Source organism: Cyanistes caeruleus, chromosome 7 (genome assembly GCF_971803275.1).
Source record: "Cyanistes caeruleus chromosome 7, bCyaCae1.hap1.1, whole genome shotgun sequence".
Classification (NCBI taxonomy): Eukaryota; Metazoa; Chordata; class Aves; order Passeriformes; family Paridae; genus Cyanistes; species Cyanistes caeruleus.
This window is the reverse complement of record NC_141707.1, coordinates 36,485,443-36,500,099: the sequence shown is the minus strand read 5'-3', so window position 1 is coordinate 36,500,099 and position 14,657 is coordinate 36,485,443. Positions and strand designations below refer to the sequence as shown.

General features: G+C 35.8%; 1 protein-coding gene across 2 annotated transcripts in view; it reads left to right on the top strand.

The window, feature by feature from the left end:
* LRP1B (LDL receptor related protein 1B) overlaps positions 1 to 14,657 on the top strand; it is a 623,130-nt gene that overhangs the window by 546,372 nt on the left and 62,101 nt on the right. For both annotated transcript variants that reach the window (XM_086896592.1, XM_086896593.1), the window contains exons 63-67: positions 1,692 to 1,785; positions 2,859 to 2,975; positions 3,145 to 3,264; positions 5,530 to 5,649; positions 11,201 to 11,317. In XM_086896592.1, coding sequence (XP_086752718.1) covers positions 1,692 to 1,785; positions 2,859 to 2,975; positions 3,145 to 3,264; positions 5,530 to 5,649; positions 11,201 to 11,317 — 568 coding nt within the window. The remainder of the gene's footprint in view (positions 1 to 1,691; positions 1,786 to 2,858; positions 2,976 to 3,144; positions 3,265 to 5,529; positions 5,650 to 11,200; positions 11,318 to 14,657) is intronic.

The following is a 14,657-nucleotide window of genomic DNA, read 5'->3' as shown; positions in this document are numbered from 1 at the left end:
TTAGAGGTTGACATTGGTTATTCATCATTTTTTCCCAGGTTTGCTAACTTTCCTGTTTGATAACTCATCAGTCTGATGGCGTCAGATGAGATTAGCGGCAAAAGTTTGTTTGTCCTTAAGATTTTCAGATGATGCTGTCAAATCCGAGCTGCTCCTGCAATGTTGTCGTGTTCAGCAGCACAGCCACCGTAGACTACTTCTTACTTCTTTTTTTTTTCTGATGGAAAGGAGTTGGATGGTCCATAAATAGACCTTGATTCTCCAGACCATGCTGTGTCTGCTCATCTGGCAGGAGAAATTGTTTAGTTTGTTTAGAAATTGTTTAATTGTTTAGAAAAATCCCATTAGACTCTTAAACACCAAAACTCCATCTATTTAAGACCCATATGACCCTGATCCCTGATTTTGTAGGGTTTTGTCTCCTCAGTTTAGGAGGAAATGCCAGTGTTTTTACAACATCGTCTAAGAGTTAGTACCTATTTCCTGGAAATAACTTTCTGATGCCATTTTGACAGCCTGAAATCCCTTGTGGTGAGCAGAGCACGTAGAAAAGACAAAGAATGACAATTGTCTGAGTTTGTCTCCTGCCTTTGGCAGCCTCCTGCTGAGCCCCTCTGAGCTGCAGATCTGTGTGGGGCAGGACCCAGCCTGTTACACAGCAAGTCCCTCAGGGTGGTACAGGAATGGTGTAGATCCAACTATAGGTTCTATAAATGCCTTTGAAACCCTAATTTCTTTTGGCAGAAAAGATAAACTGAGCTAAGGCACCAAATTTAATATACTATTTAAATGCAGCTTTACTGAACAATCAGTGATTTTTTAAATGTGTAAGAAAAGCTGCCCAGTGACAGAAAATGGAATGTCTCGCCCTTCTAAACCTTTTGGTTTCCTTCTTTTCTGTGTTCATAGAGATACCAGGTAGGAAAACCAACATTTCTTAAAAGCTGACTGATAATCTACCCAGATTTTTCTTCCTGACACGATGTACACAGTTTTTAGGTTTAGCCCTAGAAAATTACATCAATTTGTACCATTTGTTTTGTTTGCATTCCTCTTTCAGTCAGAACAAAGGTACAGTCACTTGAGTAGAGAGTAAATGCACAGCCTTCTTACAAAGGATTTTTCATTTTTTTCTACAGGTGTTTTATCCTTTTGAAAGTCTGGAAGGCTTTACATTTGGTTTGTTCATTTAATTCAAACAATGTGAGCAATACTGTACACAACACCACACATTAAGGCTCACTTTTGTAACTGTGGGTGTTTGGGTTTATTTGGAAAAATGATGTTGTCTGCTTCAGCAGTCCACAAAAACTAAGAATTGAAGTGTTTGCTTTGAATAAGACCTTGAAGAATGAAATCACAGAATGCAGCAAAATGCAATGAGCAGTTTGTGATGGGGCATTGTAAGCCAGCATAACACAGTCATTGAAACTACAGTGATTTTTATCACTTTGGCAGCCTCAGTGCCAAACACCTCCAAATAAAGGAAACATGATATTTAAAATACAAGTTTTGTAAAATTAACAGCCAGAAGTTATCAATGCAACAATGCCTCAAGCAGCGAAGCCGATTTTCATAAACTGCGCCGTTATTATTATAATTTATTATTATTATTATTATTATTGCCTAGAAAGAAATAAATAAATGTTAATATGAAAGCTTTTATTCCTGCTGGCCTTTCCTCTTTACAGTTCCGTTGCAAAACCGACAAGTGCATCCCGTTCTGGTGGAAGTGTGACACCGTGGACGACTGCGGGGACGGCTCCGACGAGCCCGCTGAGTGCCGTAAGTGCGCGCTGGCTGCGGGGCCCAGCTGTGCCAGCAGGGTCCAAGTCAAACAGAACACTCTATAGGAAAAGATAGATTTGTCTAGGAAAAGGATTTCTTGGACACTCTTTGCCTCTGAGTCTTTTAAGGTCTTTGAAAAAAATCATACGTGTTTTTCATCTTTCAAACGTTTTCTTCATCCCGGTTATGTTTTTGCGAAAGGTTTTAGTTTTGAAGCTGTGCTCTGAGGTTGTGGAATTCTTTGCATAAATACAAAATTCTGACAGGTTTATTTGTTTGGGTTTTTTTTCCTGTGTAATATAAAAGTGGGATTTTAATCTCATTTGCTGGTGTTTTGTTGCAATATAGAAGTTTAGATGCACATTATTGCTTACTGCAGTTTTCTGAGCAGCAGCAATGTTCTCCCTGTGATCTTTGCTTTCCTCCCTTAAGCTTATTTGAAAAAAAAATTCTGTGTGTTCTACAGTCTTCTAGTTAATTAACAGTTAATTTGATTTTTTTTGTAATGAAATCCCTCAGCCCTATTTCTACAATTTCATAGTTAGTTCTCTTTTCCTGCTGCAGAGGCCTCTGAAGCAAATTTTAACATATGCAGTCATTCTGCATAAGTTCTTATTTTAAGCTACTCTATGTTTACATATAATATTACTATAGAGGTACCTAGTTGCTCATTATTTCTGATGACAGTGGCTGGAGAAGGAGCAGTGTTAGGCCTTTCTTGGGAAATAGAATTACAGTGGGATAGGGGCTTCCTTAAAATCAGACTTTAACTCAAGGGTTTAGATCCTAAATTGCAGGTCCCTGTTGAGTCTTTGGTAAGCTTCAACCTGCAGGGGGTTTTCCCTCTGTGTCATTAGCACTGTAACTGGAGCTGCACAAATTAAAGATATCAGACTTTGAAATTAGTCTTGCAATCATACCTCTTATTTACTCATATATACTCAGATTGAGATTATGAAGGACATACAAGTTTATAGGTATTTTTGATTAGTCCATGGGGTAAGAACAGCAATAGTGAGACGTTAACCATTCTTCTGGTAGAATTCATAAGCAGTTTTGTCTTTTCCCAGCTGAATTCAGATGTCAGCCAGGACGTTTCCAGTGTGGCACTGGACTTTGTGCTCTTCCAGCCTTTATCTGTGATGGAGAGAACGACTGTGGGGACAATTCTGATGAACTTAACTGTGGTAGGTGCTTGGCTACACTGCAGGCTTCAGAAACAGGCCAAACTGGTTTAAATGCCACTTTTCACACTCAGTCAACAAAGAGCATTTTTTTCCATATGCCTTTGAAGTTTTAATCTTTTCAACTTTTCATCATTTTTACTTGTTATTTCTATTTTCTTCTCATTTACAGACACACACGTGTGTCTGTCAGGGCAGTTCAAGTGCACAAAGAACCAGAAGTGTATCCCAATAAACCTGAGATGCAATGGTCAGGATGACTGTGGTGATGAAGAAGATGAAAGAGACTGTCGTAAGTTATGCTCAGAGAATTTTGCTCTGTAGCTGTTTTTAAGCAGGGAACTGGACTAAAACACTGTAAATGTCCTCTATCTACAACAATTTGAGAATGTGCAAACAGTTAATTCGCAGGACTGGTGTGCAATGTTTCATATACAAAAGAGCAAACTAAAATGCCATTTATTAATTCCAAATTTAAAGTCATTGCAAAGAAGAGAGGGGTAGAAACAATTTCAGGCATTTAATTGGGTTTTTGACTGAGGTTGAAACATGTATTTGACTCTTAACCACCTCAAAAATGACTCATCTTCCTGAGGCTTTCATCTGCCATGCCTTGCAGCAATGCATTTCAATGGAAAAAGGTGTTTCTCAAAACCTTTGGTTGGAAAAGCTGTAGATCCAAAGCTCCTTCTACATCCTTTTTCTTTCATTGATTTTTTTTTTTTTCTGTTTCCCTTTCTCTGGGGATTTCATTAATTTATATATGTAACTGGATTTCCATTTGCTCAGCTTTTAGTGCAACTTTTCACACATCTATTTTCACTTTACATTTCTTAGACATAAGTGGAGAAAACATTTTCAGATTTATGATGGAAATTTGTTGAATAAGTTTGTGTCTTTGATCATTTTGTAACAAAGATGATGGGGCTGCCTTGAAATGTAGCTCTGTCTTTTACTAATTTCACTGCTCAGATCTGCTGCTGATCTGAGCTGCTCATTGTGGATCAGCTTTCTCAAGGTTTGCATGAGCTGCATTTCTGCAAAGAACAAATCCTTCTCCAAGGGGAGGAGGGTTGCTGAGGATAGAAGGGTTTGTTGGTGCTTGTGTTCAATGGCTGTCTTCCAAACTGCTCGGGAGAGATGTAAATACAAGTTTTGCAGAAAACATTTTTTTGTTGGTTTGCACATTGGGTTTCTTTAGAAATGGATTAAGAGGGATCAAGTAAACTCCTGCAAAAGATAAGGGAGATTATTTTTCTTTCCTTGGAGAGAACTGCACATGAGATGTGGAAGGTTCCCAAGAACCTTGGGGTGTAGCTGGCAGAAGTTAAATCAGAGCAGCAGAGTCCACAGCTCAGGGACTGTGAGTTCACAGTTCACATTGACTTGGGCTCCTGGCACAAGACAGGTAACAGGTGAGATTCTCTCACTCTGATGTCACCTGTCTGGGATCCATAAGACTTTTATTTTTTAGCTCTTTTTCAAAGCCACATTTCATACTAAAGGCTTTCCATGTGTTCAAGGTCATTGTGCTGTTCTTTCTTGTAAAGCCCTGAGAAATCCCCTGGTGATGTGTCCCAGCCAAGGAGCAGAATTATTTGTTGTGGTAAACTTAGGAACATACACAAGTCCATGGAAATGTGACACTGAAAGAAATAATAAGAAATCAACTTTTAGCAAACCTAAATTTTTTTATCTTGCCAAACCTAAGAAACAATGGTAGTATCAGGGAGCAAACTGCTTTTCAGCAGGGGTAAGAAAGTTTTTAAAAACTTTCTACTACAGAATTCCGTAGGTAAAGGTGGGACAGACATTCATGTGGTATAACCTTATCAAAGGTTTTCTGTTTTCTCCCTATGACCAGTTCAGTCTAAAATTATTTGTAGTACATATACTCAACTCTAAAGAACATCTAGAATCACATGGGTGCACTGAGGATCTGTTTTGTTATTAAATGGCTGTTCTAAGGTTAATGGAGTTAAGCTTTAACTTAGAGCACCCTTAAAGAATGGGCTGAAAGCTCAGCTGCATCTTTGCATCTTTTTCTTGCTGTAGGATTCATTCAAAAAATTGTTCTAAACTGATAAAGTGAAATACTTGTCAAAATTTTCTCAACATTTACCCCATTTGAGAACAGAATTTCACAGAAATCATGTAAAATTCTGGTTTTGTTTTTAATCAAAGCATCCAGAGGTGCCTTATTCCTATAAACTGACTCTCAGAATTTGTAACTGGCATTTTGGAAAGTTAGGGAAGAAAACTCGTCTGATTTTTGTTAAAGTGGTTCAATTCTATCAGTCTTTTACTGTTGAAAAAAATCACAATAGACACTTCATTATATTGTTATACTTTAATGTTTATATAAAATTATATATAAGAAAATTACAAAGCCATTAAGAGTATAAACCTGAATGCTTTTTTCTTACAGATATTATATAAATTTTGCTAGAGATAACCAATTTCTTATTCTTGAATCCTTAATATTTTTTTTTTTTAACACATATTTTGAATATTAGCATACATTTCTAATTTTGATCTGGAACTCTTTTATTTAAAGCTGAAAACAGTTGTTCTCCAGACCACTTCCAATGTAAAACCACAAAGCACTGCATTTCCAAGCTGTGGGTGTGTGATGAGGACCCAGATTGTGCAGATGGGTCAGATGAAGCAAACTGTGGTGAGTATGCCAGTGGTTCTGAATCTGTTGCTGTGGCTTTATATATTTTTAGCAAAAGGAAATAATCATCCTACTTTTTATATCCTCTTTCAGTGTTTGATAATACCTATCTGGAACGTCTCTGGCACATCCAGTTCTTACTGAATGGCAATCTTTTTATGAGTGGCTCATAAAATTCCTATTGTAACACTTCTTTATTGGCAGGAGCTGCAAATGAGGCTCTCATTTTGCATTTAGAATCATAGAAGTGGCACAGAATGTGGTGGCTGTCACAGGATACGGTGACATTCTTTATTTTTCTCACAGTGTTATCCAGTTTCTGTCAGTTCAGTCTGAACTTTATTGCTGCTGAAGTTCATAAATAGTGAAAATGCAATAATTTGCAAATCCTGGTAGTTAAGACTGATGGTATAGAAAGGTTCAGAGCGGTTTCTAACTAGACATGACCAGTTTCTCTCTGTGAGCTCCAGGGAGCTATGAGTCAGATCTTGTTGTTGTAATTAGAGAAAATAATAAATATCAGTATTCTGCCTGGGAAATGGATTAAAGACAATCAGAGGCAGAGTAAGTGGATCAGTACTGCTGGAAAATCCCTGAAGGTGGGTGTCAAAGCAAGACACACGCTAACCATGTGCAGAACTTGTGAAACTTTCAACACTGGTCTATAAAGGAAAACACAGAAAAATGTTCTGAGGTGGAAGAGAACAAGGCAAATATGGAACATTTAAAACTCTCACCATTATTCATCCATGCCTCAGTGAATGGTTTGATGGAACACCTGTGTCTGGACAGGTTTATCTCTGGGACAACTGAGTAACAAAACTACAGGCTACAGTCAAGGACAAAGCACTGAGCTGTTTTTCCATGGATGTGTTTCAAATAGTTGACACATGAGCATATATAAAAATGCTGAAGGTGGTAAATATGCCTGGGAAAATGAACTTTCTCAACACTGAAAATCCAAGACCATCGTTTGAATTGCCAAGGTGGGGAAAATAATTACTCCTGTCAACTGCTGAGAAGTTTACAGTCCACAGATTCATTTGTCTTGAAGAAGCAGTGAATGCAAAGGAGATCAAGCCTCATATCCACTTCAGGGCTGTTATTGAAGCAGCCCTGCACTGCTCACTTTCTGATCTGTGACAGCTACTTTTTCCTCCACCATTCCACATCACCTGGCTCTCCAACATGCTGTGGCTTTCCAATTGGGACAGCATTCCAAGCTTCCAAACTGTGGATTCGCATCTTGGCCAACCTGTGCACCCCCAACTGATGTGGCACAAATGGTCATAAAATGATTAATCTAGTAATATCCTCAAGTCACCTTTTTATTTTTAAATTTAGAAAGAGAAAAGGAAATAAAACTGACAGTAGATAAGAAAAATTGTGTATAAAATAGGTACTTCACTCTGAGACATTATTTTACAATAGACAGAATAAAAATCACTCAGATGACTAAAAAGCATAGAGAAGCAGTGTGTGCAATCCCAAGCTCAACAGGTTTTTTAAATCACAACATATACAGCTGGAGGTGTTGGCTTATATCTGAGACTCATGACTTCTGTCTCTGGCAGTGAGTGTCTAGGGAGGAATATGTGAGCAGAGCAGGCCTGGACTGAAACTTCCCTGGGATACCTTTCCATCCTCTAACAATTTGAGAATCAGAGATATTTTCAGTCAAATATGTCTCTGTATACAATAATTCATCATAGATTTCACTCTCTTTTCACCTTTGTAAAGTTTTCACAACATGCTGCAGCGAGCTGTTCCACAGCTTAACCACACACTTCCCTGAAAAAACACCCACATCTTTATTTTTAACCTCCTGGCTGCATTCACTGCTCTTGGTTTTTGTGTTGGAGGAGACAGAATAATTTATCCATAGTCACAATTTCTGTGCCAAACACTGTTGAGTACACATGGAACAGCTAAGCCTTGACAAGAACAGGGTGTGTTTAATCACATTCTGAAGTTTTCCATATTTTTAGTATTTGAAATATGGTTAAATGACCTTACAGTGGTAGTAGTTTCAACAGAATTTAGTCTTCTGCTTTTCTTTTTTTTTTTTTCAAGTTAAAGATTGTTATTTTTATGGACAAAGTTTGATAGAATTAAACTCTAAAGCTGCAGGCTGAGTATAAAAAGGATCTACATATGTTGATGTAACACTAATTTGTTATTGTTTAGAGTTCATTTCTAAAACGCCTGCAATGCACAACTTGTGTAAAATAATCTCTTTCTGCTTGAATGCTGCATGGCCATATGTATTTTGCTTAGTCAACTTCTGCTGCTGTGTGTTATTGGAGATATTACACTGAGTACATTTGCTAGAAGCAGTGTGAATGTATTTAGTCTTCTGTGGTTGCTTTCCAGCTCAGACAATTGAGGTAGAATCAAGAAATGTGTGTTTCTTTAGGAGTGTCTGGTGTTTCTCAGAGAATAGCAGGTAGAATTAATTGGTTTTAACTGTTCAGGCAATTTAAAAAAGCCATTAGATTATACTAATCCTTGCTCTCAACTTTGATACTTTACATCAAAATGGACCACTTTGAGCTAGAATCTGAAGAAAGCCGTGTGTGGTCTTGGAAAGTGAATTTATAATATTCTTTAAAAGTCATGTGTGTTTCAGGTCTTTATTTTCCTGATGTCAGCATTGGCATGACTGCCTTCTGCCTTCTCACTTTTTTAATATTAATTTTATTTTTAGCTGTGAGAGTAATCAAACAAGGGTTTTTTTCCTGATAATTTTTTGAGACACTTGAAAGATGTATTATTTAAACTTAAACTTCCTTCAACAGGCTTCTAACTTCCTGTATCCAGCATGGTTGTCAGCCTGCCAAGCTCAAGGACAGCCAGCTGATCTGGGATCTAAAACCAAATTCCTTTTAGTTTTGGATTTTATCCCACACAGACACAAATGAAAATATATGGATTTAAAATCCCCAAAGATTAGCAATGCATACAATTAGTGCTTCTGTTCACAGGGATTGATATTTGAATCAAGATGCTTTTAGGGCGCATATGGGCTCTTTTGCCTTGTTTTGTTTCCCCATTTAAACCTTCATCCTGTTTTCCTGATATCCATTAGAAGTATTTCTAAAATAAACTCCTAGTTCAGTATGCATGAAGAAAGTGAACCCAATCCACCAGCAGCTACCTCAGGTGGTCACACACATTTCCAGGGAAGGGCTGTGCCTGTTACAGTAGGTCAGTGAATCTCATAATGACAATTTGAAGAGAGAAATATGAAGATGGAGTTATCAGTGTTTGCTCCTTTGCCTTTGCACCATTTCTACCTGAATTTTCATACTTTAAGGTGGTCTCATTTTAAGAAAAATTAGAAAGAAATTCAGTGTTGAAGGCAGAGATGACAAAATGTGTGTGGGCCCCTGTGTGCTTTTCATGGTTCCACAATTCCCAATAAATAAGGTCTTGCACTGTTTCCTTGGAGGTGAATGAATCCATCATTCTCAAAGATCAGATAATTGTTACACACCTCTCCCAAATTTTCCTCTTTGTTGTATCCTATCTCTAGTACCCCAGTGTTTTCCTCAGCTCTCATTAATGTGAAGAAAGAAATACAGGACAAGCAAATCTGGTTTGTAAGACATTGTCACCTATAAGCTGCTACACAAGATCATTCAAACCAGAGGAAAAATGAAGTTTTCAGATTTGTGAAGAAGGGAGAGCCTTACAAATATGCAAAATATTTTGTATTAAAAAAAATAAATCTATATTCCTTTATGTTTGGCAGGAATAGAATAAGAAGAGAAAGATTAGCATTCAAGTAGAAATCAGAGGTTAGCGCTGGATAAATTTAAAAGAAACAGCTAGGTTTTCTTCACATGTATAGAAAAGGAAATGCTACAAAATTGATTTTGCATGCTTGAGAACTAAATAATTCTTTATGAAGAGTAAGAAAATATATCTTGCATGATCAGGTAACTGAAATGAATGGGTGCTATCTCAGGCTTCTGTGTATTACTGATTAGATCTTGGTATTTCTCTGAATGTGGAAGGATAAATAGAACATTTATGTGTTGCTGTGATGTTATCTGTCATTAGTGTTGCAGCTCATTTTGTGGGTAAATACTCTAGTGGGGGGTTGCAGACTTTGCTAGAAGTATTTTAATAAACATAAGAATGGATTTCAGGTTTGGAACTTTATCCTTTGCAGAGCTACAGAATGAAAATTCAAGCCCCATAAGTTTGGGAGGAATATTTTTATGTTTTTTAATGCTAAATATTTTTAATTGCTTGCCAGTGCAACTATTTGAAATATCATGATCAAAGTACCATAGACTGTAATATTGAAAAATATAATGGGGAAAAAAAAAAATAAACATACTTTGGGAGAAAAATTCTTGCAGTTGTGACATTGGCAGAGAATAAGGAACAAACACAAAAGGTAGAATTGCAGTGACCACATTTTTGAGCTCACAACTGAGCTGCAACACCAATTTCATACTCAAACGTGGTTTTATCAGTCTCATTCCAGAGCCACACCTAAAACAGCAGGGAAAATGCAGCAGTTTGGCCCATAGCTTCAAATTAACACCTTTAATTTGTGGTTCAGCAGCAGAGGAATTGGGCTGATTGAAGCTGCTGTGTCTGTCAGTCAGCAGCAGCCCTCGAGTTGCCATGAGAGCAGAGTGAAGCTGCTCTGACATGTTATGACTTTGCCTAAAGGAAATTTAAACATTTTCTAGTGCAATATCACAGTGACATGTAATTTTAAATATGTCATCGAGGCTTTTACAAAGCAAACCTTTTCTTTTCCCCCCCAAACAAAAATGTCAGTGATAACTTTTTAATTTACTTCATCTCAGTCCTTAGAAGCTGAACGAATTATTCAAGAATTGCTCACAGAAAACACAGAGACAGCTCCTTCCTGCTGGAGGAGATCAGGGTGTTCATGTATCTCTAAGAGGCTTTGCTTCCAATGCTCCCCTGTAAATAGAAAAGCTCTTTGAAAATATACAAAATGAAGGAAATTTCCCTCAGTGTAGCACTATAGGCTTTGTAATGCTTTACCTCATAAGAGTAACATCCAATCCAATCCATCAGTAGGTAAAAATTAAAGTCAAAGTGCAAAATTTTCTGTTCTAAATTATGTGTAAAAATAACTTTTGAGAAATACATACTTTGTACATTTTTCAAATCAATATTCTAGTGGTTTACTGTCATCTGATTCTTTTTAGAGCAATCTTACAGGTAAATTCAAGGAAAAGTTAATTCAGTCATTGAGATTCATTGAGTGCACTAATACCCTCTCTTGTGACTCTCTCTGAATTTTATATTTTTTAACTTTATAGGACAGTTTATACACTGCATATTTTAATTTAATCAAATTTAAGATTAAGGTGTGAATGTATAAATAGAAGCTTAAAGAATATTATGAGAAATAAATCATTCTTGAAAGTAACACTTTACTCATTATGGTTGCTCATCCTTAAATGTATCTATTAACATTATCATGTTTTTAGTGGGAGTCTTTCCCATTTTGACTCTTTGTTTGCAACACTGTAAATATTATTCACCTTAATTACAGATAAAAAAACTTGTGGACCTCATGAGTTCCAGTGCAAAAACAACAACTGCATTCCAGATCACTGGAGATGTGACAGCCAGAATGATTGTGGAGATAATTCTGATGAAGAGAACTGTAGTAAGTAACTTTTACCTTAGTCCATGTTAGAACAGTCAGCTTAGCAACATGCAAGGGGAAACTTTTGAATTTTGATAAAACACACATGTATATTCATTCATCAACCTCTGACCTGCTGAAAATAAAATTACAGCAAATGTCCCTGGCTGTAGTTCTCCAATTCTGTTCACTCTTATAAAGAGCTGAATCAGCTATGAAAAAATACTTCAAAAAGACCTCCAATTGCTCAATAACCAGGTGAATTAAAAATAAATATCACAATTAGTTTATCAGTTTGTTACATATCAGATTTCTTATCTTTGAAAAAGAATCATAAAAACTGTTCAGAGGTAAAATGTTAAACATTTGTTAACCAGGAATTTTGATCAAACACTACCTGCTTATTATTTTCATTGTATTCTTGAGATGATTTGCCTTGTTTCATATTGAGAAGTCAATTTCTATAGCATTTAATTGCATTGAGAAGTAGATGTGGTTATTCAAAGCAGTTCAGTTAGCCAGTTCTCTCCTACCTATGAGGAACCTAAAGGCCTAATACATTTCTCACTTTCAGAGAGTTAATTTTCATCTGGCTGTCAGGAAGAAATGAAAAATTTGTAATATTTTTATCTAGTAATTATTGTCTTTATAAAATATTTCAAGGAGGACATTCCTTAAATGTTCTGCAATGCCTTCTCCTGACAATTGCTGTGGGTTTTTTCCTTTTTACTCAGAAATGCACAAAGTTAATATCTATTTTTGGTTCATAATCTTGAATACACATTCCTGGTTGTATATCATGAGTGTATATTTAGTATCTTCATGGGGATGATCTAGAAAGCTCAATAAATTAAGCATTCTAGTGCTGAGAACATGCTGCTGCCCCTTTCTCCAGTTCAAGATGTGGTCTCTAGGTACAGAGTGTCTCATTCAGCTTGGGAGGTTAAAGTGGATTTGTCTGCCTGGTAATTACTACCTGCACTTGAAAATGTTGTGAGTTTTATTGCTGCAAGCAGTACTGCTGTGGTTTTCATATGCAAGTGTTACATAAAAAAGGGAAAATGTCGTGTGGCTCAGTAATCACTCAGAGCCTTTTGTCGTTATACCCCAGGGGTTTGGCACACAAAGGCTTTCTTAGCTTTTGTGGGAGATTTTGCTTGGGAATTTATTATTAGTGTCAGTTTGCTGTATTGCAAGTAGCAAGAAATTATTTTATGTTCTTTTATTCTCATGTAGAAATCAAATAGAGAATCATAGTTGTGCTGTGGTGGTGTTAATCTACAGCACTGGGCAGTCTGTTGAAAGTTTGGAAAAAAAACAACCAAAACAAAAACTTCCACAAAATATTATTGCTGTTTGCAAAATAAGTGTTGAGTATCACATTTGGAATTAGCCCTTTGTATGACCCAGCAGTAATAATTCCCTTTAAAATTTCGGATCATCATACTGCAAAGTGATATTAAAAAGTTAAAATAATGTGAAATAAATAATCTGGAGTTAAAAAAATAAAAAATTATGAAGTTAACCAACTTTGTGCTCATATCAATAGTTAAGTTATACTTCAGTTCTTGGTTGCTCTGTAGACTTGAAGACAAAGAAATTTGTAATTAATTATAATGGATAGAATTAGTGAGTTCAGAGCACCCAGATATGAAGGTGAATTAAGCTGAAGTGTGCTTGTTGCTTATCAAATGCATACTTAAATTCTAACTATAGATTCTACTGTTTAAATTAAACACAGTAGGCTGGTACAGTTTTAAAATCCAAACTCTTGGAAGCACTGGGACAGTACATAATACAATTCAGCTGTTTGAAACTGGTGTATAAAATTTTTATAGACCATCAAGCCACTTACAGAATAAAGTGTAATGAAAGAGATATATATGAAATTAGAACTTCAAAAGCATTTGACAAAATATGTTACATTGCACAGTGAGATAAATTGTTCATGGCATCCATGAATATAATATACAAAGGGCTGTCAGAGAACTATATCAGAAAATGAGTTGTTCCTCAAGAATGCAGAATGAATTCACTGAATTATAGAAATTCAGCTCAAGAATTTACCCTTTTCTGTATATTTTCTTCACCTGCAAGAAGTTCACTCTTCTGGTCATATCATAAGTGAAACAATACATGTTAAAAAAAAAAAATTGTATGGGTTAGAAAAATTATTAGTGTTGTCATGCAAATCATTGTGCCCATTAAGTCTTCTTTATTTAGCTGTATTTGTGTTACAGTCTGTTGTTTTTTAACTATATTTGGACACTGTGAAATAAGAGTTTTTAGCATGGATATTGGTATATAATGAGTCCTCAATAAGAAATGTAGGATATGTTGTTAACTCCTCTGAGGTAATATCTGTCTGGAGGGAGAATTTGCTTTCAGAGATCATCTGAATTTTTAAAAATAAATTACTACAAAAATAGTGTTTCCTCTTTCATGAAAGTCCAAAAAAGGAAAATTCCATAAGAATGAATCTGATTCTAACTTATCTTATTCCATCTAAAAATAAGGCACCAGTAGTTGTTTTTTTTTTAAATGTAATGTGATTAAAGAAAATATAAGGTACTGTAAACACTGAAGCAAAGCAAACATAATAATGTTGTAGCAAGACATCAATTCAATCAGTGTAAAAATATTCATGTTGCTACAAGTTCTTCCAAATGCTTTTTTGTTGCTTCTACAAGTTGCCAAGAAAACAAATTATTTAATTTTGTCCTGGGGTAAATTTGTAACCCAAATTCTTTTCTTGGGAAGGAGTTTCAGTGTTTTGGTAAAGCAGGAGCTAAAAAATGCTGCCCTTCATGGGTTATACAGAAGTCTATTAATGATTATTCCTTTAATTCTGTTTTGTATTAATACTTACTCCTTTCTAACAATCTAAGCACTGATGGAAAAGTACTTTTCTGTGTTCATATGTAAATCACAGAGTGGGATCCCAGCAGTAGAAGAAATATTTCTTGCAAACAGAGAATTGAGTACTTAGCTCTTTGTGTATATTTTTCCAGTATCAAATCTCTGCTTATAAATAATTTATTAGCAGTATAGCAAAAAGTATTTGCTTGTATTTTTCCAATCAATATAGAAACATGACAATTTTTTTTTTTGCTTGTGAATTACTTTTCCAACAAATTATTTTCTTTATATATTTCATCATATCATTAAATTCTCCTTCTTGGCCTGCTGAACAAAAAATCAAATGTCAGGGATTTGCTAAAGTTTACACTTTGAAAAAGCATTGAGGTAGTGTGCATATAATCTGAGTCCACATAAATACCAACTTTTGATTTGCTGAAATATAACATTTCTGGAGAACTGATGTAATTGCTGTAGTTTTGCTTTTAAAATGACTTCCCTA